This window comes from Nanorana parkeri, unplaced genomic scaffold (assembly GCF_000935625.1).
Source record: "Nanorana parkeri isolate BGI_ZX_2015 unplaced genomic scaffold, ASM93562v1 scaffold275, whole genome shotgun sequence".
NCBI lineage: Eukaryota > Metazoa > Chordata > Amphibia > Anura > Dicroglossidae > Nanorana > Nanorana parkeri.
In genome coordinates, this window is record NW_017306543.1 from 553295 (window position 1) to 575848 (window position 22554).

Consider the following 22554-nt stretch of genomic DNA (forward strand, 5'->3'; position numbering starts at 1 on the left):
GTGTCTCGGTAAGAAAAAAGTTAGACTCACCTGAAGCTCCAAGCCGACTTCTTCTTAGACTGGCAGGGAGGGGGAGACAGGAGGGAGCTTCATGACAGCTGGTCGGCTCGGAGCTTTGTGCAAGTATAATTTTGTTATTTTGGCACCTAGACACAAATGAGCAGTTAACCCTTGCAGGGTGGGGGTAGCCCCACTGCAAGGGTTAATACAAAAAAATTTCCTGGAGCTCTTCATTAATGATTTTTCATTTTAATTTACCAAGTGTATTATGTAAGGATTATTATTTAGATATCATGGACTATGTGGCTGTTGTAACTAATCATAATGTATTCCTTACACATGATTACATTAGATTTTGCAGCTGAACCCTGCGGCTTTTATGTAACCATTCATGTTAAAGGAAACCTGTACTAAGAGAAATATGGAAGCTGCAATTATTGACCTCCTCTTCATCAAATGCTAGTTGCATGGAAGTCCTGGCAGCCCTCATATTTATCCCAGTACAGGTTGCCTTCAAGCCTAAGTATGAAGAATTATTTCACACATTTCTCACTTTATTCAATGACTCTTAAGTTGCTAATAGCCAATCAGGAATGCATTGTTCTCCTCTCTGGCAGAAGAGGATATTGGACATGATAGTCAACAGTCATGCTGTCATATTTTAACCATACGTAAAACATTAAATAACTATAATTTGCAACTAACCTAGCAAATTAAGAATGAGGTCAGAAGCACGCTTACAGTAGCATGTCTGACAATTAAAGCTAAATGTTCTTGAACACTTTGTATATAGTTATAAAGTAATTACCAACTCTGCTTCATATTTACTTGAAACAGTTTCCCATTAAAGCTGAACTCCTGGCACATATACAAACATAACAAATAATGGCATTATGTTTTGATTATAAATAATCAATTATATTATTAAATTCAACAAGTATGAGTGGCTGATTTTGACTTGGTAATAGCATCTTTAAATCCTCTCTACAGCAGAACCCAGACGGGAAAGGCAAGTAATCTGGCATGTTGCTTGCACATGATTAAATGGATCAAAACACAAGAGAGCAGCCAGAGAAGGTCAGGTGTGCAGCTTCAGCATGACTACAATGCAGTGCTGAGTATTGGCCTGCATGGAGTGAATGCTGCAGGCTGATGATTATATCATCTTTGGAAATCAGAACAATAAGGATTTCATTTATTGATTGAAGAAAATATCCCACAGAAAAAGTATGATAAAACAAGGCCAACACTTTTTCACATGCTTTTATACCATTCATTATGAAGAAAGGTGGCATGGTTTTAAAACATTATACATAACCCGCTCTAGACCCCCGGAAAAAAATGGAGGTGAGAACAAAGTGGTAGCCACTCTAAACCCACTTCAGGAGAAGGGTGAGTATATGGGGAGGGGGGTTTGTACTGCAATTTTTTAAAGCAATACCTGTGGACCTAATATACATTTTTGCTTTAGGATCACTATAAATGTTGAGATTCCTGTTACCGATATGATCAAGCCTCATGTCAAAGTTACATTTCTGTTTAATGGTGTGTCTGTGTGGTGTGTGAAACCATTGATTACTCTCTGTGTGCAGAAAACAGACTTGTGGTGCAAACAACCACAACACACTATCATACCTTTACTACTTGTTTTGGGAATTGTATATTACAAATTTATAATCAGTTTATAAAATTGATAAAAGTTGGTTTGTAAATGTATCACCTCAAATCCATTGTGTATCCAGTTTAATCTCACACTGGCCATAAATATTGCCAAATGATCTTCCTGAGAGCCCTGTACAGAGGCCTTTCAATGTGGTGTATGCAGGGACTCCAGCTGGCCACATAGGCGAATGACAGTGGAAGTAAGCTCCACTGATAAGGACCACACAGGCACTTACTGTGTTCTTATCTCAAGATTAGGATTGCAGGACTCATTGACCATCTCAGCGATAGCCGATAGCTCCCCATTTCCTTCTCCTAAGATGCACTTACAAAAATGGAGGGCTGTAAGGTAGCACATAATAGGAGACAAAGAGCACAAGACTATCACATTAGAATGGGAAAGTAAATAAGTAACATACAGAAGCACTTACTGAAAACGCTTCCCTGCACAGTGGCAGAAATGGTCCCCGTAATTTCAGAAAGAAGTCCTGAAATTTCTGATGGCAAGCCTTGCCTACAAACTCAGATCCAAAAATGTTTCCATAGGGTAAGATCATAAATAATTGATGGGGTTGTCTCTACTGCTGGTTAAATATAATAAATATGATGATTAAAAAACGTGTAAAATAGTATTTCTAAGGCTGACATTTAGATTGTTCTAACATACTGTAAATACTTTCAAAGTTCACAAGCTCTCCATTATGATATACAGACTTTTGCACCACTCTTTATTATGTCATACTGTGGGGTTTTTTCTAACCATGTTTGCTTCTGTTTCTTATTGCAGCCTTTCTCAACCAGTGTGTCGTGGCACTCTGGGGTGTCTTCTAACTTCCTCAGGGGTGTCTTGCTTTTCAATAGTGCTTCCAATGTGAAGGGGGCTCATAAAGTGAAAGGGGGGACATTGATGTAAAAAGGAAGGGACTCTGATGTGAAAGAGGGGATACTGATGTAAAGTGGGGCTTCTGATGTGGAGGACTCTAATTTGAAGAGGCACTCCTGATGTTATGGTGGGACTGTGATCTGAAAGGAAAGGGCTTCTGATTTGAAGGGGCTCCTAATGTAAATGGGGCTTCTGAGAACTGTGATGTGAAAGGGATTATTCTAATGTGAAAAGGGGCTCCTGATTTGAAGAGTGGACTCTGATGTAAAGGGGGAACCTCACTTTTTTGAGCTTTCCTAGGGGACCCCACTTTAAAACCCAAGACAACCGCCTGTTATGGATTTAGAATAGGCCAAATGTTACTGTGAACATTTACGTTTTTACTTTTTAGACTGGGGTGCCTCAAGATTTTGCATACTTTTAAAGGGTGCCATGACTGAAAAAAAGTTGCAAAACATTGCCTTGTTTAACATTTTAAATCATATGAAATAGAATTTACATATTTTAATACTTTTGTATGTATTGATGTACAGTGTACTTACTACACCCATTAAAGTCCCCCAACAAGGGCTGCTTTGTAGTCTAAGCATTTGTTTTCTAGATGCATAGATATACTGTATATATAATGTTCTCAGTCCTGAGATGTATGTTTGCTACCAAATAATTAGGATATAATGCACATGCAGTGACTTTTTGAACTATATGTGATGAATTGTTGAATGAACTGATTCATTTTTTTCAGCAACAATTAGAAGGTCTTAATTTGTTCTAAATTTTGTGAACAAAACATTAGATTAGATTCGATTACACTTAGCACTTCGATGGAAGCATATTTTATGCCAATTCTTTATAATTGGTAATGATTGCTTCATATTGTTGTCTGCTGTTAGACACTGTCTGGCAGCCATTGTTACTTTTTATTCACTTGCAGCAGGGATCTACAGCCTTTGGTTACAATTCAGTCATCATTCCATTGCTGCACTGTACTGCTATTGTGACCACTTACCAACCTATAGTGGGAACTTGCATAATTTAAGTACAATACAGATACTATCTGATTGTTCTATTTCTATTGTAACTTTTCCATCTAATTGGATATGTGCTAAAATGTGACACTAAAATGCTATGCTGTTCTACATCCATTGGTGATGAATTATTATATCACTGGACATTATATTTCTGATTGTCCCATTGAGATACATTTACAGTCTCTTAATGGGTGACCATTAAGAGCTGCATCAGAACATTGCATATTGCATGTCTTTATTATTTTAAAAAAATCAGTGGTATTGCTCCAAAAGAGAGTTACTAATATACTTTTGTGAATTTGTGACTATACCCCTGAACATCCATACGATACAGTTTTTTCATGGACAATTACTGATAAACCATGACCCATAGATATATACGTTTACTTTAGAGGACACTATTTGGGGATCTGTGCATATGGTTTTCCATTTAAATGATTTTCTAATCTTCAAATCTCTTGGCACTTTGTGTATTAATAAAGATTTACTATATTTGATTGATGATTGTGATACCTTAAACCTTTTATTTACAAGCAATCTTATACTAATTCTTTTTTAAAAGGATGGTATCACATATTTTTGTTATATATTTACAGAAAGACAAATATAAGTGGGCAAATGTGAAGAAAAAAACTTTACCTCCCAATGTATATAAAGGTTTTGAATGCTCGCTGTGTTCTCTTTGAGAAGCTAATACAGTATGTCACCAGCACACTGGGAGCAAGTGTCCAAAATCGTCTTTATTGACGCATGTGCATCTTGTCACAAAGCAAGCAATGTTTTGGATTTTTTCCATTGGGTGTATGTGTCACAGTTTAGCTGCAGACTTGCAGCTGAGCTGCTACTTGTAGTTCTTCAAGTATATGTAGACATCGTACCCTTGGTTCTGCAGGCATGCAGGGCTGTACTGTTGCTTGTAGTTCTCCAGGCATGTGCTCTGTACCTAACTTGCTCTTGCACTAGTCAGGCAGCTTTAGGCGTGGGCCAACCTCTCCTGCTGTTTCTTATGCAGCTTCTCACCCAATTAGGGCAGTCTGCTTGTGGCCAATCCTGTGGATCCTCCCTCTTGTTGACTCTATTTAAATCCAGTGCAGCGCATGGCGCGCGGCCTGAGCAACGCTTTCCTAAGCTATATGATGAGCCCCCTGTTTGCTATTGAACCTGAATTCCTTGAAGTTTATCTGTGTACCGACCTTTGGCTTGTCCCTTGAAATCCTTGTCTTCGGTCTGCCCTGAACTTTGGCTTGTCTCTGGAAATCCCAGTCTTCAGTCTGTCCCTATCCTTTGGATTGACCCTGGAAACTAGTCATCCACCTGTCCTGACCATTGTTTTGTCTGTTGTATGCGTGGCTGCAACCTGTCCATAACTCTGGCCTTGTCAACCATCATTGGCTGTTAGGTAACTTGGGTGAACCTAGGGATGGGGACTTGTAGTCAGCATGCAGCAAATCCATCTCCACCATCAGGAGCTCTGGGGAAGACCATCTGGCTCTCAGATTCCACACCCTGGGGACCCCACACTACCTATTCAGCATTGCAGCAGCCTGCCTAGTACTTGAACCTCCAGCTGAACCTGACTTCCACTTGCCTAATTCAGCTCCTCAGCTCCTATCCTAGCTAGAGCTCCAGCTCTGGGAGTTGTCAGCTTACACTGCTTGTACCCTTTCACCTAGGTGCCCTTGGAAGTGTAACAAGGGTCCACATCCTTGATTCCGGGTCTCCCCTCTGAGTCTGGTTTGTGACAGTATGTGTATATAAGAACATCTGTATTGCATCAATTGTCATATTGTGCCTGATCAAGGGACCCAAAAAGTCCCCGAAATGTTGCTTCCTTTGTGACAAGACATACAGGTGTCAATAAAGACGATTTTGGACAGTTGATCCCGGTGTGCTTGTGACATACTGCATTTTCTTGGATCTGAGCTACGCATGAGCAGTCACTCCAGCACCCATCCTCAAGGGGTATACTGGTGGGATATATATTGGACTCTTTTAGAAGGTTTCTTATTTATTCCTGTTCTGACACCTGTCACAGGGACAAAGACAGGAAACAAAAAAATTCTGACAAAGGTTCCAAACCTTGGCAATCTTTACTAGAAAACGTTTTTTTATGTTCTCTACATATTTTATGTTTTCTACTAGTAAACATTTTGTCTGTGTCCCTTTTGGGGATTGTTCCCCCACTCTGTCTGCCACCTGATAAATGAAACCAAAGTGGGTTAATTTTTACTCCCCCCCCCCCATGCTGTTTGACACTAATTAGATAGACAAGAATTATGAAAAAAAAAATGACCCAATGTGGACACAGACATCGATAAAATGCTGACAGAGACGCTGGCCTTACACTACAATTTTAAAAGTATGTGCTGGATTTGGGCTTGAATTTTAAAAATGTGGAAAAACCACCCAACAATTCTATTAATTTGTAGTAACCATCCAAACCATTAAAGCCAGTAGAGGTGACCAAGAGGTTAGCCATATGTAGTTTAATTGTAACTGCAGTTCTTTATTGGCCCAAGTCTATAAGCAGCCAATCATTCCTGGAAGAGCTTGTTTAGTCTGATGCCATTTGCAGCCACAGCTCATCACCTGGCGTCTCATGTTTGAGAGGGTCCATTCATCATTAGGATTAACAGAGCTGTCATGCACACTGAGTGTATATACAAAGCTCTAGTGAACAATGGTAGACAAAAACAATCGACTATATTATTAATCAGATTCAGATTGGTAATCCCTCCCATCAGCATCATCCTAGTATTTCAAAAGAAAGGGTCTGAAAAAAAATGGACCTACACTCATTGAACTAGCTTTGCTAATAAGGTGAGCTTTCTTTCACCTCTAGTCCAGTGTTTTTCAACCTTTTAAAAGTATGCAAAATCTCTAATCCCCCCAGTCTGAAATGTAAATTTAAAAAAGTAAAAAAAACTACTTGCAGTCCCTTCTAAACCAATACCAGACCCTTGTCCTAGGTCTGGTATGGATTTTAAGGTTGGACCCCAGGCAAAAAAAATGATGACGTGGAATTTTTCACTTCACATCAGAGTCCCCCTCCTTTCACATCAGAGTCCCCCCTTTCACACCAATAGTCCCTCTTTAACACCCCTGACAATGCCACCCTGGGTGCCACATCATCTCAGCTGCTCTAGTCCTCCAAGAAAACAGTGTGAGCTTTTAAATTTGGATTATGTAAAGTTGTTACTCTTTCCCTGGTAAACTTGTTGAGGGATCTACTGGATGCATTCTGATGCCAAAAAGCCTTAAAAATTAGACTCTAGTGTTTTATTTTGTAAAAGAAACTGGGGTTTGCCCTTACTCTGCAGCTTATTGCCATGAAATGAATGTATTTCATAGAGATTCACTATAGTATTGCAGCTTAAGATGTATTTATTGTAACACGATTTGCTAACTAGGCTTTCAAGCATGCAATTACACAGATAATAAATTCCTGGGCAATAAGCTCTATTTGTCATCTGAAAGAAAGCAAAAAGCTTGCTCTGGTGAGAAAATATGTCTGTGCACTTGTGTTACCGAAATGTTAAATGGTATGACTTACCACTCAGGTTCACAGCCAAACCCAGACATCACAACCCAAAAATGATATTTCAGGTTTAGGTGCATACCAGTGAGTTAAACCATATGATAACATCCAATACCTCTCAGTGATACCAGTGGCTAGATCTTTTTGCAGGAGTTTTTCGTTCTGCTGTTGACCACCACGGAAACTCATTTCTGCTATATTCAATGCTAAATCGTAGAAGAAAAGGAGAAAAGTTCTGACTTTCTGTTACCTCTTGTGCTCCTGTGTGATGGCTGCTAAACTAAACTCCTAATGGACCATACAATGCCCAGACTACCTTTTCCTAATATGCCCCCTTCTGCAGGGCACCACAGTACTTCATGAAGGTTCCTATACAAATACTGGCTAACCGAAAGCTAATATTTGCACCTTCACTCTTGTGACTGGGGTTAGCTTAGTGACAGGTTGCATTTTGTCAAAAGGTACTTAGGGTGGCTCATGCTTAGTCTTCTCATACTCCATAAAAAGGGGAATCTTTGGAGGGCCCCACAGTATTTTCCATAGGGGAGTCAATAAGCTGAAGGTACCATATGGCACCTTATAGAGCCTTGTCAGAGTAATCCTCTTGTCTTCTCTCTCTTCCCTTCTGTTGTTTGACAAGTGTGAAAACTCAGTGGACGGGAAAGCCAGCTAAGCAGAATAACTGCGAGCATGTGATAGTGGGGGAAGGGTAAACTTGAGTTCAATAGTCTGTAATGTGTCACACAAGCTACAGTCATATCACAGAAGCAGGTATAAAGCAGAGCAGATAAGGCCAAGGAAGTATTATAAACATTATGTGTACGGTGTTACGTCATATACATACATGTATGCATTTTTATTGACAGCTCACTGCAGACAAATGATGATAGATATTAGCCGAATTGTTGTATATAGCACACTGACTATATAACTTTTTAGTAACACATTTTCTTAGTCTTCTGTGGGACAGACTATTTGTATGTACAAGTCGATATAATGTATTATATGAAGGTATACAGGATACAAGTGTATATAGGCCATTGCTGCAAACACATATCCCACTTTGTATCAGCTTAAACATGCTCCTGATACCAACATTCCACTCTGATTGACAGCTTTACATCCAAAGTGACACATATTATCTCCGACTTTACCTGGACCAGTAACAACGTGTACCTAATCCTCATTCATGCAAACACGGAAATCATACACCAAAACAGCATATAGCATTTTAATCTGCAATTGTTACATTTGTATATTGTTAATTTTTTTAACGCACTCGCATTTCTTTCCTCTTCTATAGTACCCACAGGTACACCTTGACATTACACCCCCCATTGGTAGCTATTATGCCTCATTATAGCACAAAACCAATCTGTCAGGTTCATCAACTGGCTACATGTCTACATTGGCCTATATATACTTCAGTGGTATTGAAGTATTTGCACATGTGCAGTAGAGCCAGTATATACCTGTAAATGTGTCCTGGTGCCACAGTATAACCATTCGCTCCCTTAATTTTATGTTCTGAGGCTCTCATCTTCAGATAACACAATGCCATATACCTATAACATGTCGTCCCTCTACTCATGAGACAGCCGTTATGAATTTTCCTGCCCAAAGAATAGGCTCACTTTAATCATGCAACGCTGTATTGAAACAAATTTTATACAATTTTTTGGGGACAGATAGAGCTTTCCTTTGGTGGTATTTAATCACCACTAGGATTTTTATTTTTTACTATATTAAGGAAAAATTGCTGACAATTTTACATTATGTTAGGAAACAATTATTATTACCCAATTTTTTGGTAAAATATAAAAGACGGGGTCATGTCGGGTAAATAGACACCAAACATGTCAAGTCTTAAAATTGTGCGCACTCGCAAAATCGCAAAAACTACCATACCCAAAATGGGCAATAGCCGACGCTTTAAAAGCTTTTACCGCTCATCAATTTAGTGTTATCAGTGATTAATGGCCCTAGAATTATTGCTCTCATGACGTTCGCGGTGATATGTAACATGTGCGGCGTAATGAGCGCAATCGCCATGTTCACACATATGCGCACCCGATGCATGTTTGCACACATGTATGTATGGGTGGGGACTTTAAACATTTTTTGTGTTTTTTTTATTCTTTTTCATGTGTGACTATAATTTTTTTTTTGCAACTATAATTTATTTTCCTATTGTTTTTTTTCACTTAACGTTATTGTTATCACACAGGGGGATAAGAAGTCCCCCTATGTGATAGTAAAAGATGTGAAAGGTCCTCCTCATGGAGACATCAGTGATCTGCTTCATCAGCTTCTCTCCAGCTTTGAAGCTGGAGAGTGACACAAGAATGCGGAAGTGATGTAATATACATCACTTCCGCATTCTGACTCCGGAGAGGGGACCGGAGGGAGATTGTGCACAGCAGAGCTTGGGACCAGCGGAGAGGGGGGGGCCACAAGCGGCACATTATACTCTATAGCCGGCGGATCGCTTGTATGTAAACAGGCATCGCTGCCTGTTTTTAAATTTAAGCAATTTCCCTCTTGTGCACGAGTGGGCTCAATCCAGGAAGCTCCGGGCCAGCAGTTTCTTTACAATGGCCGGCCGCGACCAGATAGATGCCAAACTCAACCATTCACGCATAGGCAAATTTTTCTCCGACTGGTCGAAGTTTAATATGAGTACATTGTCCAGGGACCAACTTAAACAGATTGTATCCCCATTTCAAAATACGTCTTGGTACCTTAAGGCTCAGCCCACAGGCTCAGCCCGCAGGCTCCTTGGGAAACTTAGATGTACTCCGTACCAAATGAAGCCTACCTCCACCACTCACCTGCATGCCGATTCATGATATGTCCTCTTAACATTGTCCTCTACGTGAACTACGTCCTCTTCTTAGTCCCATAGATCTATGACCTCTACGCAAATATCCTTGTCCCACCCTTAGCTCATCATATCTGATCGCTCTTTCATCCCCCTTCTCCATTCGGCGACATCCACCTTCCTACATCCAAGCTGCTACTATACCTCCAATCCTCTCCCGGACATTTTCCTACTCACTCCGTCCCAACTTGATTCTCCTTTGTTTTGAAATACGTGTCACGTGTTGTACTAGGTTCACAAAAATGGCCTCCATCCGGAGTAGTTGCCTACTTAACATTACATGTATTATTTGTATAGTGTTTGAGACTAGTCCAATTTTTGTATACTTGCTTTTGAGTGCTATCTTGAGACTATGTTTGTACTACTTGAATACTTTAATAAAAAATACATGCTGAAAAAAAAACAATGGCCGGCCAGGAGGCGGTTAAATATGGGAACATCAATCTGGAAACTCAAATGTAGGAAACATGTCGAGAAATAAGATGTTTTGGTTGGTAAATCTACACATCCACCCAAACCTAAAATGTCAGATAAATGAGTGTGTCTAAACCCAAAAACAAAAATGTAACATACTGCAATTTACCAATCCTTAAATGCGGTGACTGCATTAGTTTTCTATTTTTATTTTATTTTTTTCCTTTATTTTAACCTGGTGATCTGGCCAGTAATACACTTCCTGTCTTAGGGTGGCTCCACTCTATGGAGGAGCAATGGAGCTACCCTTAGACAGCAGCATTTTCACCCTGTGGAGAGGGTAGTATTCGCAAATTTAGATGAACTTGACAAATTAAATCTGAATGCCAGCTAACACTTTTTTTACCAGTTACAGCAATAGATTGTTTGTTTCCTTTTGCGATAAAGGTTTTACATGAGTGAATGAAAGCGGAACATCATAAGCAGCCCTGTCAGTGCAGAATGTTTTTTTTTTTATTTTTGTTTACTTTACTTCTCTTTTGGGCCACAGTAGGACATTTACTAATGCACTCCTGTCACCCAAAGTCAGCATCAAGCAAACCACTGCCTGCTTTTGGCAGAGCCACACCGCAGCCAGGAAAGATCCCAACAATATTGTCGGGGACGTCTTGGTACCTTAAGGCTCAGCCCACAGGCTCAGCCCGCAGGCTCCTTGGGAAACTTAGATGTACTCCGTACCAAATGAAGCCTACCTCCACCACTCACCTGCATGCCGATTCATGATATGTCCTCTTAACATTGTCCTCTACGTGAACTACGTCCTCTTCTTAGTCCCATAGATCTATGACCTCTACGCAAATATCCTTGTCCCACCCTTAGCTCATCATATCTGATCGCTCTTTCATCCCCCTTCTCCATTCGGCGACATCCACCTTCCTACATCCAAGCTGCTACTATACCTCCAATCCTCTCCCGGACATTTTCCTACTCACTCCGTCCCAACTTGATTCTCCTTTGTTTTGAAATACGTGTCACGTGTTGTACTAGGTTCACAAAAATGGCCTCCATCCGGAGTAGTTGCCTACTTAACATTACATGTATTATTTGTATAGTGTTTGAGACTAGTCCAATTTTTGTATACTTGCTTTTGAGTGCTATCTTGAGACTATGTTTGTACTACTTGAATACTTTAATAAAAAATACATGCTGAAAAAAAAACAATGGCCGGCCAGGAGGCGGTTAAATATGGGAACATCAATCTGGAAACTCAAATGTAGGAAACATGTCGAGAAATAAGATGTTTTGGTTGGTAAATCTACACATCCACCCAAACCTAAAATGTCAGATAAATGAGTGTGTCTAAACCCAAAAACAAAAATGTAACATACTGCAATTTACCAATCCTTAAATGCGGTGACTGCATTAGTTTTCTATTTTTATTTTATTTTTTTCCTTTATTTTAACCTGGTGATCTGGCCAGTAATACACTTCCTGTCTTAGGGTGGCTCCACTCTATGGAGGAGCAATGGAGCTACCCTTAGACAGCAGCATTTTCACCCTGTGGAGAGGGTAGTATTCGCAAATTTAGATGAACTTGACAAATTAAATCTGAATGCCAGCTAACACTTTTTTTACCAGTTACAGCAATAGATTGTTTGTTTCCTTTTGCGATAAAGGTTTTACATGAGTGAATGAAAGCGGAACATCATAAGCAGCCCTGTCAGTGCAGAATGTTTTTTTTTTTATTTTTGTTTACTTTACTTCTCTTTTGGGCCACAGTAGGACATTTACTAATGCACTCCTGTCACCCAAAGTCAGCATCAAGCAAACCACTGCCTGCTTTTGGCAGAGCCACACCGCAGCCAGGAAAGATCCCAACAATATTGTCGGGGTCCACCCGCTACCTGATTGACAGCTCGCTCTGCCTCTCTAGATCCATAATCTCCGGAGGAACAGAGAGGGGAGAAGGGAATCCCTTCTGCGGGTAGCAGTGACTGTTAGTTAGTTTTCTCTGCAGGGAGAAGATCGTGAGCTGAGTGATTAGCGTTTCATGATCTCTCAGTATATAGAGCCAGTGTGTGACAGATGCAGTCTGTCCATGCTGGTTCTAAGTATTGGGACGGGTACATTTTACTTTCCCAGTACTTCTCCTTTAAGAAAAAAACAATATGTTCAGTGACTCCATACAGTCCACACACTGACAAAGAAACCTTAGAAACTAATTCTGCATTTAAAATAATGGAAGATTTTAGTAACAAATTATCTTCTCTTTTGTGTAGGTGGCTCAAGAAGACCCCATAGGCTTCAATCCATGTAGCAAGTATTGTGTTAACTCTGATGTGACTCCCCAGTGAAAGCCCAGGATGTCAGAAGAAACATGTTATCTGCCACATCTATTTTATACAGCTGATATGGTTTGCAGAGATGAACCAGGCAAGTACAGACTTGCATTTGTAATCAGCAGTTACTGAAAGAACCATAAGAGTGGCACAGAGTCCCTCCAATCAGCCGGCTGTGCATGTACTCAGTGCTGGAGAGTTACTATGCAGTTTGGACTATTTACTGTGCTTGTCTTGGTCTTGATGGATATTGCAGACAGCAGCAAGGTTGTGAAGGGGAGGAGACACAAGAGAAGTAAGTACTACGCTTACGTTATGAAGTCTGCCTCATCATTGCAGTCCCTCTTTATATGATAAATTAAATGCATTGTGATTTGTTGTAATAAGAATATCAGAAGCAATATTCTGATTTAAATGTATCTTCTTATGTCATGCTTACACATTTTAACAATGATTAAACAGGTTATCATTTAGTTATTGGTGTAAAAATTAACTTAATTTATAGGGAACTGAGTTGAGCTTTCTAAACATATTATATATAATATAGCAGACAATACAATAGTAATTCTTGTCCCTATTCCCACTCGAGCTTGAGTGTTTTCTTGTGTTAATTTTTGCATGTTTTCCTAACTTTTTTAGTCGTTTTCAAGCTTCAGTGTTTTTATTTTAGCCAATCGAAAGCTAGTTACTAGCAGAAGATGGTTGTTAGGTACTATGCTAAAATTGCATGAAAAAGGTGAGTTACCTGTGTCTCCCATCAAGCCCCCATTTACACTTGAACGTGTGCATGTTTTAGCGATTTTGCACCTTTTTTTGTGCTTTTAGATCATTGTTTCACACATTTTTCAGGCATTGTCAGGTTTGTCAGGTTTGAGCGTTTTTGTTTTAGCCAACGGAAAGCTAGTTAATAGCAGGAGGATGAAAAATCAATGAAAATAGTTTGGTGAAAAATAACATGAAAAATGTTTTTTAGGCACTTCCGTTGCCACTTTTTTTGGTGCTCCCTTTGAAGTCAATGGGGTCATAAACGTGCAATTCTGCCCAGAAAAAAAGTACTTTTTCAAGCTACAAGCAACAAAATGCTCAGGTGTGAACGGGAACCACTGACAATTATGGAAGTATTTCTGTTAAGAATTGTCGCACAGGGAAACACAAAACATAAATGCTCAGGTGTGAACGTGGCCAATAGTTTTAAAAGTGTAATATTGACAAATCTGCTGGCTAGCCTTAGTACCACACAACAGATCATCATAGCATGCTGAGGATGGGAGAACCTGAAACAGTCAGTACACCGTTAACTAGAAGAGTTGGACAACCTGTCACTCTATCAGTTTGGTTCCAAAAGTATGGACCCCGAGTCAGTGAACTGTAAGCAAAGGGTACACTATTCCACCAACAAAACTGCTCCAACTTTTTAGGAGCAGCAACAGTTAGCACTCTTTTATCATTTCTGTCAACATATTATTTACATTGAGGGACATATGATGTGGATCGATGTGTGCCAACTTTAACAGCTTGCCACCCTAGACCATGGTCTTTGTTGGCTGTGTTGAAAGTTAGCCCTGCTCATAGCAAGAGGTCTCTATGCATGTCCTTCATCATGAAGTGGGTGCTTCAAGAAGGGTGGCTCAAAAAATAGGTAGGTACCTTGCCACCTACCATATCAGAAAACTGGTAAAGTTGTCTTTACTGACACCCCATTAAACAAAATATTGAAAAGACACACTTACTAATGAGAGCGGATATTGCTTTCAAACCCAGCAGTGTTTACTCCACACTGCGCCTGCATTTTATTAGCAAGTAATTAATGCAGGAGGAGTAGAGGAGGAGAAGGAGGAGAGAATGTGGAGGCTCCAGTGTCTCTCAGAGTGCAGAGAACACCTGTGACTGGAGAAAAGGCTGAACGGTATCCTGCCGCACACCTTGCCGGTAAACCCCTTGGGTTGGGTGTTTAAATGACTGCGGATGGTGCCTCTCAAACCAATGTAGAAACAAGATGTCACCAGCACACGGGAGATATGTATCAATGTAAACATCTTTTATTGACCTACATTGTCACAAAGATGGCAATGATTCAAGGCCACTCAGAGTCCCTTAATCAGGCCCAGGCCTGAATCTGATGAAGGGACTCTATGTGGCCCCCGAAACGTTGCTATCTTTGTGACAATATTTGTCAATAAAAGACATTTCCTTTGACACAATTCTTCAGTGTGCTGGTGACATCTCATTTCTACATGGAGAAAAGGCTGGTCATGAGACTTTGCTAAGTCACGTGACCAGGTTCTCCTCCTCCCAGCTTTTCTTTTCATTTTAATGGAATTTTGCTTGGTTCGGAGTGCCAAAGCAAGTTAAGTGGAGGGCGCATTTCTAAAGCATAGCACTGTGCTTTACAAACATACTTTTTTTTTAAACCAGTGGTATGGCCACATTAGCCCCTTAAAAATCAGTTTATCGAAAACATTAAAAAATAGTAATCCATAGAGGCTTTCCATCTCTCCCATTAACTTTAATCTGTGGCTGAAATCAGTAATTCTTACAGAGGTTCATTACAGTAAATGGAGCATGATATTCTGGAGGATTCCCACTCTCTAGTTCCCATGTCTGTAAGGTTTAATTTATGTATTGCGTCATAAAACTATTGTAACAATGCTTGTTTCCTATGAATTAAGGAGCAGATTACTATGAGATTTATTCACTGTGTGACTGTTGATGCTATTTTTAAATAAAGGAAATAATTCCACGTATAAAGTCTAAAAGGAAAGGAAATATGTAAACACATATATTGACAAGCAGTCGCTACTATTCATTTCTGAGTTTTTACATTGTTTCTATGTTATTCATATAGCTGTATATTAAGAAAATTCAATTCGGTCAAACAAATTTAGAAATAAACGACAGCAAAATTTAGGGTAGGGTACATTCTGTAGCCATATTATTGACAATAGCAAAATACATACCAACAGACAACAGAAGAGAATGACTGCCCTGTTCATTGCCCTGTAATGATATTGTTGGGATTGCTGCCCGCTTGGCTCATTGGTTGTATGTTTTGCAAATGCTGGATGCTGGCATGTGCCTGATGCTGTGTAATCTGCAGGAAGTGCTTGTCTAAGGGATGCAATGAAGTGAGCATTACCATGGAATTATCCAGCTATTTGTTGGGCTACTCATCAGATTAGAAGGGGGAAACACAAACAGACTAACTAAGCCCACTCCCAAAAAAAAAAAAATCCACTTTTTTTTTCTTTAAATAAGGTGTCTCTTTTGTTGTTTGTTGTATTGGATCTGCCTTTAGCTAAAACATCGAAATGAGGTCATTTGTTTTTATTTGTATTTCAATCAAACTTTTGACTCAGAACAGTTTTCTATATGGAAACAATTTGTATTTGTTGTTCCAGTACTGCCATTTGCTACATTATCGTACATCTGTGGAATCTAAAAATGAGCAATGCATTATTCTAGTTAGAGCTGAATGCTAAACAGCTTTAAAAAAAACATCAATAAGTGCAGTTATATATTTATGAAACAATCGTTAAAGTATATCTATAGCCTAAATTTTTTTTAATTTTGGGTGGATAACCCTAAACAATTATTTGGACTTTACTTCAGGAACACTGTGTGTGTATGTACTTACTGGTCCTGACTGGATACATCGTGGGCCTGAAGTGGATATGCCGATCCACTTCTGCCTCCCCCACACACCCCAGCTGTGGTTTTTGGCATTCCCTGCTTCTCTGGAGGACCCAGGACCACAAAAAATTAAATCAACAAAGGTGTTGCGCTCTACATGAACATTATTCCTTAAATAATTCTGAAGACAAACTTAATACATATCTCATTATAAAATACAGTGATACAATAAATACATGAGTTCAAACTGTGTTTGACATACACACAATATCTTGTGTTCTTATAAAATGTCCAATCAAAAAAACGAAATGGTGCTCAAATCTAATACATGTGCGATCATATAAATGTCCAAATGATTAAAAACCAATAATGCACCAACTACAAATCCACAAAGGTGCTACAATCATACAAATATATTACAAATGTGGTTGGTGAGTTGAGCATCTGCTTGTGCACTTAATGTTTAGAATGTGTCTTCACTCGTGCAAAAATTCAATAGCTGCCTTGCACCTTATGGTCAGACCTCTCAAAGAGATGGTTACAAACACTTTACCCTGTTTGTCTTCAGGAGGGGGTTATCCTGACCTTAAGGGTCTTAAGGGACTCCACTCATCAACAGTAAAATCAAAACAGAAGACAGATCATTGCGCAGACCATATTCACATTAAAAATACTTTATTGAAAAAAAACTACTCCCATAAGAAACAGCGGAGTGTGGCTTCCACACTGCCGGGCATATTCACGTAATGCAAAGCTCCACCTCACGTTAGCAAACCCTGCAACAAAAAATGCACTCTGGATGGAAATCAGAAGCAGATAAGGGAAGCCGACTGAAGTGCTGGTTACACAGGTGATCGAGCACAATCCTGGCCAGGGGAGACATCAGGAGTCTAATAGAACCCTGAAATTTACATGAAGAGAACATGTCACCTCCAAACCTTATCACAGTAGGGCTCTGTGTGATAGCAATAAAGTTAAGTGATAAAAATAAAAAAATAAAAATAACAAAAAAGTAAAAAAAAGTAAAAAATTAAAACCAACCGTGCTGCCCCTTCCATCTGCATGTGAATGAAAATGTGCACATAGGGCTTGCACATGTACGTAAATGATGATTGCACACACATCGAAGTAAGAGCAATAATTTTAGGGCCATCACTCACTGTTAACTCTAAACTGGTGAGTGGTAAAGGTGATTAAAGCATTGTTTATGTACAATTTTGAGAACCATAGTTTTTCGTCCTTGCACAGGCGCACGCAATTTTAACGCTTGACATGTTTGATATCCATTTACTTGATGTAACCCCGTCTTTTATATTTAACAACCTCAGTAGCTCTCTTCACAGCAGCAAATCAGCTACCTCTTTACACATGTCCCGCAGCCCGGGGAGTGAAAGCAGATCTCCCTGCACTTCAGAAGGGGACTAAACCCCACAGTTCTCTCTCAGTCCCAAATGTTAAAAGGCCACATCAACACTAAATTCAACGATAAGCCCTATCAAAATCACAGAGAATCATCTGTAATTGTAGAAAGAGCTGGGGCACAGTGTTTTGCTCCAGGTACAACAAAGATCAATTATTTACTTCTACTGATCGTATAACACGTACATGCTTTCTCTGCAAGGACATGAGCTCATCTTTTGCATCAAATATTTACAACTTGGTACAGAGAGCTAGTTGTCTTTCTGTGATGTTGCTGATTGGTTACAAAAGGTTTCATTGTCATTCAAGTGTAACAGCTTAAAAGCAGTTTAGCAGTATCTTTATCCTGAAAAAAAAGGAATTGAAGAATACATATGAGAACTTTAAAGTAGTAGTGCCATCTAGCAACATTCTAAACAAATACAGTATTACATCCAAACAGGAGAGTGAAGATGTAGTTTTATATACTGTATGCTAGCAGCCAAATGTACATGTATTATATTGATATTTATCTATCTATCTATCTATCTATCTATCTATCTAGCTATCTCATTAATAATCTAGTATAACAAAGGCTAACTTAGCATTTGAGAATTTGTAGATATCAGATGCCAGAAGTAAAACTGATATAAAAATGCCTCATATGGATCTACATTCAAGTCCAGATTTTCTCTGCACACTAGCGTACATTGCGGTAACGCATGGGCTGCAACATATTTTCTTTTTTTTTTTGTCCATTGAAGGACAGGGGAAGGTAGTAATTCTTGGACATATAGGTTGTATACGTCCGTCTACAGGAAGTGGGCAGTGGCAACCAGAAAAATATTGAAGGCCGGCCAACACTGAAGGCCGGCCAACACATGCGTTACCTTGCCCCTAATTGTCATGGTTCAGTTTTTGTTCGCAACAGATATTTTGGGGCTGTTTTTTTGTCCAAAACTATTTTTATAAATAATGTGCAGAGGCTGAGATCAGGAGGCAGACCAAAAATAGCTTGGTTTGTTCTTAGCGCCATTTACATGGAACAGTCTGTATGTATATCAAACATTGGATCAGGACTGTTTTAAATTAAAGGAGACACTAGGCATTTGTGCCTGGCTAACCAGGGCAGGGAATTACCACTAAACACAGGTGATGGAGCATGGATTATGAATTCCTATTTCTTCTTCTGCCTCCCAAGAGACCCCATGTTTTAAAGGATAGCACATGTTCTTTCAATTAAAAAGGCTTATGTGACCCTATGTCTTGGCTAAATAAAAAGATACCTAGAAAATATAACATTAATTGATAATCCTAACAACCTTAGCCATGCACCCAAATCAGTGCTAACAGGTTTTAAAAATCATATTTTCTCCAAAATGTTGTATTTGCCTACAAAGTCCAATTAATTTAAAAAGTGAAGAAAAGTCTAATCTCCTTGAAGCGGACCTTTACCCATATCATTAAAATAACAACAAGCACACCTTTAGAAAGGTTTAGTAATGACAATCTACACACACATACTTCTAGATAATTGCCGGCTTTGTATTCTTTACATACCTTATTTCTCTTTTTATCCCCAATCTTCTGACAGTGGCAATGTTCAATAAGGGCAGATTACTAGCTCTCCATGTACTTCCTTGAACTCTGGCACATGTGACTAGGACATGTGACCATGCACATCATCTCAGGGGAGGAAAATGCCTTTCCCTGAGATCTCGTGAGATTACAGATGAGATTTCTCAGCAATGTTCTGCTGATGTAACCTTCCCAAGATGCAACACTTTGGCACTTATATCATTTGAGCCAGAAATAGACCAGGAAGTAGATGAACTCTATTTGTAAGTAAATAAAAAACAAGTTTGTTTAACTAATGAATTTAAGATGATTTTAAATCAGCATGCAGGGCTGCATGCTGATGTGATCTTTAGTAAAAGGGGGTAAAGGTCCGCTTTAGGAAAAAGGGACAGGGCCCAGATCATTTTAGACATTTTAGATTTGTTGATTTTAAGATTAGTCGACATCCAAAGATACATATATAAAACGATATAAAATACATATATTTTAATCTATTATTACAAATGCATTGCCCATAAACTACTAAAATAAATATAATACATTTTTTCTAGAAATGTGAGTTGTCACTGACATCTGATGTTTAGCAAAAGCTTATCCATGCCATTTGTGGCTTGGCATATGTATATGTAATACCACCTCAGCTGTGAATTCATAAGCAAAGTCCTCAAGAGGTATAAGAAGTATAGTATAGCAAAGTCCTCAAGAGGTATAAGAAGCGGGAGATTTAACCTCAAAGCACCCACTGAGATTGAAAAAACCTTTCACTGAGTAGTGAGTAAAGAAAACTTTATGATGTTCTTACAAGAAAGTCAGCTATATGTCAAGTGTTTTTTAAACCATGCAACCTGACGGCTATTTACTGTATTCTACTGAAAGTCTGATACATCAGAACAGCACATAAGTGACATTGCATGCTAAATTCACATTCTAGGAGACTATTAAAATCTGAGAAGGAAAAGTATTTACAACAAGGTAACCACAAACCACAAGTACTATAATAATGTCCAAGATCTGCTGGAATAAAAAGAGATGTAATTTGCTTTGGTTGTTTACAGGATATAACAAGCTGTTATGGGCTGAGAATATAAATAATCATACATTCTTTTCAGACAGAAGGTTGTAAACACTCCCAGCATGGAAAGGGTTAGGCATTTCTGAAAAACCATCCTCACCACAAACGCACAAGGCACTGAGCTATTTATAATGACAAAACCTAACACTGCTAAATATGATATCTATTTGTGCTCTGAATATAATGCTTTGGGTCCAGGAACTTGTTCATTATTCACTTGTGGTTCCTACTTAAAATTCTACACTGTAGGAAAGTCACTGGTCTTTAAACAGTAATGGCAATAAATGCAGCTTTATTGCATCCAACGAAAAAGTAACACAAATAAAAAGGCCTACTCCACCTTAGGAGGCTAACTAGACAGTAGTGTCCCTCACTACGTCCTACTGGAGCGGCTATTCCAGCTTCCAGTATAAATGGACAAAAACCACAGTCCAATACAAACAATTGTTCTGACAGACCTTATTCCCCAGATGTGCAGACACTCTCCAGTCTGTGTCCATCCAGTGCAGCCTGGATCTCACTCTGAGCTCTCACTCCCTCTCCATCACTATCAGGTGCAGGCTAATTAATAGAGAGAGAGAGAAAGAGAGGAGGTTTACCTGTTGGGCCAGGCTTTACCCTTTCCTAGCCAGGGAAAGCTGCCCTTTTCAACCTCTCACTGACATACACAGAGTCGCGTACCCTGTCACAACACGTCCAAGTATTTATCATCACTTACTTTATTACATAGATGTATTCACTGAATACATATTGAAGCTAGCCCCTTGTACATTTGATTGCCCTAACATACCTTTCAGTTTAGTTATTGCCAAAGGGAAGTCTCCTGTTAGCCAACTGTTTTGACACTAATTTGTTAAATATTCTTTTGCTTAATTTAATCTATTTTTAGGAAATAAAAGTGTGGAAAGACTATGGGCAAAATGGCCCAAACCTGGCCTGGGTAAATCTCACCCAGAACTAGCAACCAACCATAAAATCCGAGAACCCAACTGTCATAGCCGCAGCAGCCCTGAAATACACAGATAGCTGTACTATTTTGCATAAATGTTACAGTTTAGAGCAGCAATCCTGATGTGACATAAACATATCCTATATATACTATATCTACGTATATATACTGTATATCTGATAGATAGATAGATAGATAGATAGATAGATAGATAGATAGATAGATAGATAGATAGATAGATAGATAGATCAATGCTTTAACTGCCACAACGACCTAGACCTAGATCAATGTCAGGGTGAAGAATCGGTCTCTTTGCTCTCTCCCTGCTCTCTTCCCTCTGCTGTCTAACATTAATAGATATGCCTACTCCCTTTCACACCTGAATGGAGAACTGGGGGAAGGAGATACTCTGCTGGCATAGTGACACAAGAGTTTGCCACTTTTTACCTTATTGTAAAGATACACAAAGGTGCACCCACTTTGTACAAATCTTTTTTGACAACCTGCTGCCTTGTACAGCTGCTCAGAAGAGACACCATAATAGCTGTTGATCTGTATAAATAATTGTGAATTGCCCATTCAGCTCTAAAGATACTTCTAGAGCATTTCCCGTTCACCAAAGAGTGTTTTTTTTTTCAGTTGCATTTGCGACTGGTAATTGTTTTGCCTTGTCCAAAACTACTGAACTGAAAAAAAAGCATGCCCAATTTATTTCAATTTTCTGTTAGTTTTAATAAAATATGCAAACCACATAGCCCTTAAGTGAAGATAGTCTTTTCATGAATGTGTTCCCATACAGAGTGGCAGTGAAGTTTGGTCCAGTGTAAGTATGCATATGTCATACCTGAGCAGCCCATGGTGATCCTGTAAAGCACTGCAGTAGCCAGGGCTACTACAGTGCTTTACAATGATCTTCCAGGTCCCAATACTGTGTTGTGCTGAGCAACTGCCCCTCTGTTCTAAAAAAAACAGGTGGTTGCTTGCTTGCATAGCAAACCCGTCATTCATAAAATGTCTAGTATTTTTATTAATTATACAATGTACTCTGATTTGCGTCACAATCTGCCCCCTGTCTAAGCAGAAAATACCCTCCCAGTTTTCTCACCACTGCAGCTGACTCCCATCCTCCTCTGATGCACCACACCTGCAGACTAACCCCTACTCTCACCATTGCCTGTGACT

General features: G+C 39.3%; 1 protein-coding gene across 2 annotated transcripts in view; it reads left to right on the plus strand.

The window, feature by feature from the left end:
* Nucleotides 1-22554, plus strand: part of RSPO1 (R-spondin 1) — a 113672-nt gene that overhangs the window by 73359 nt on the left and 17759 nt on the right. For both annotated transcript variants that reach the window (XM_018557233.1, XM_018557232.1), the window contains exon 2: nucleotides 12686-13040. In XM_018557233.1, the coding sequence (XP_018412735.1) occupies nucleotides 12950-13040 (91 nt within the window). In that variant the 5' untranslated portion in view covers nucleotides 12686-12949. The remainder of the gene's footprint in view (nucleotides 1-12685; nucleotides 13041-22554) is intronic.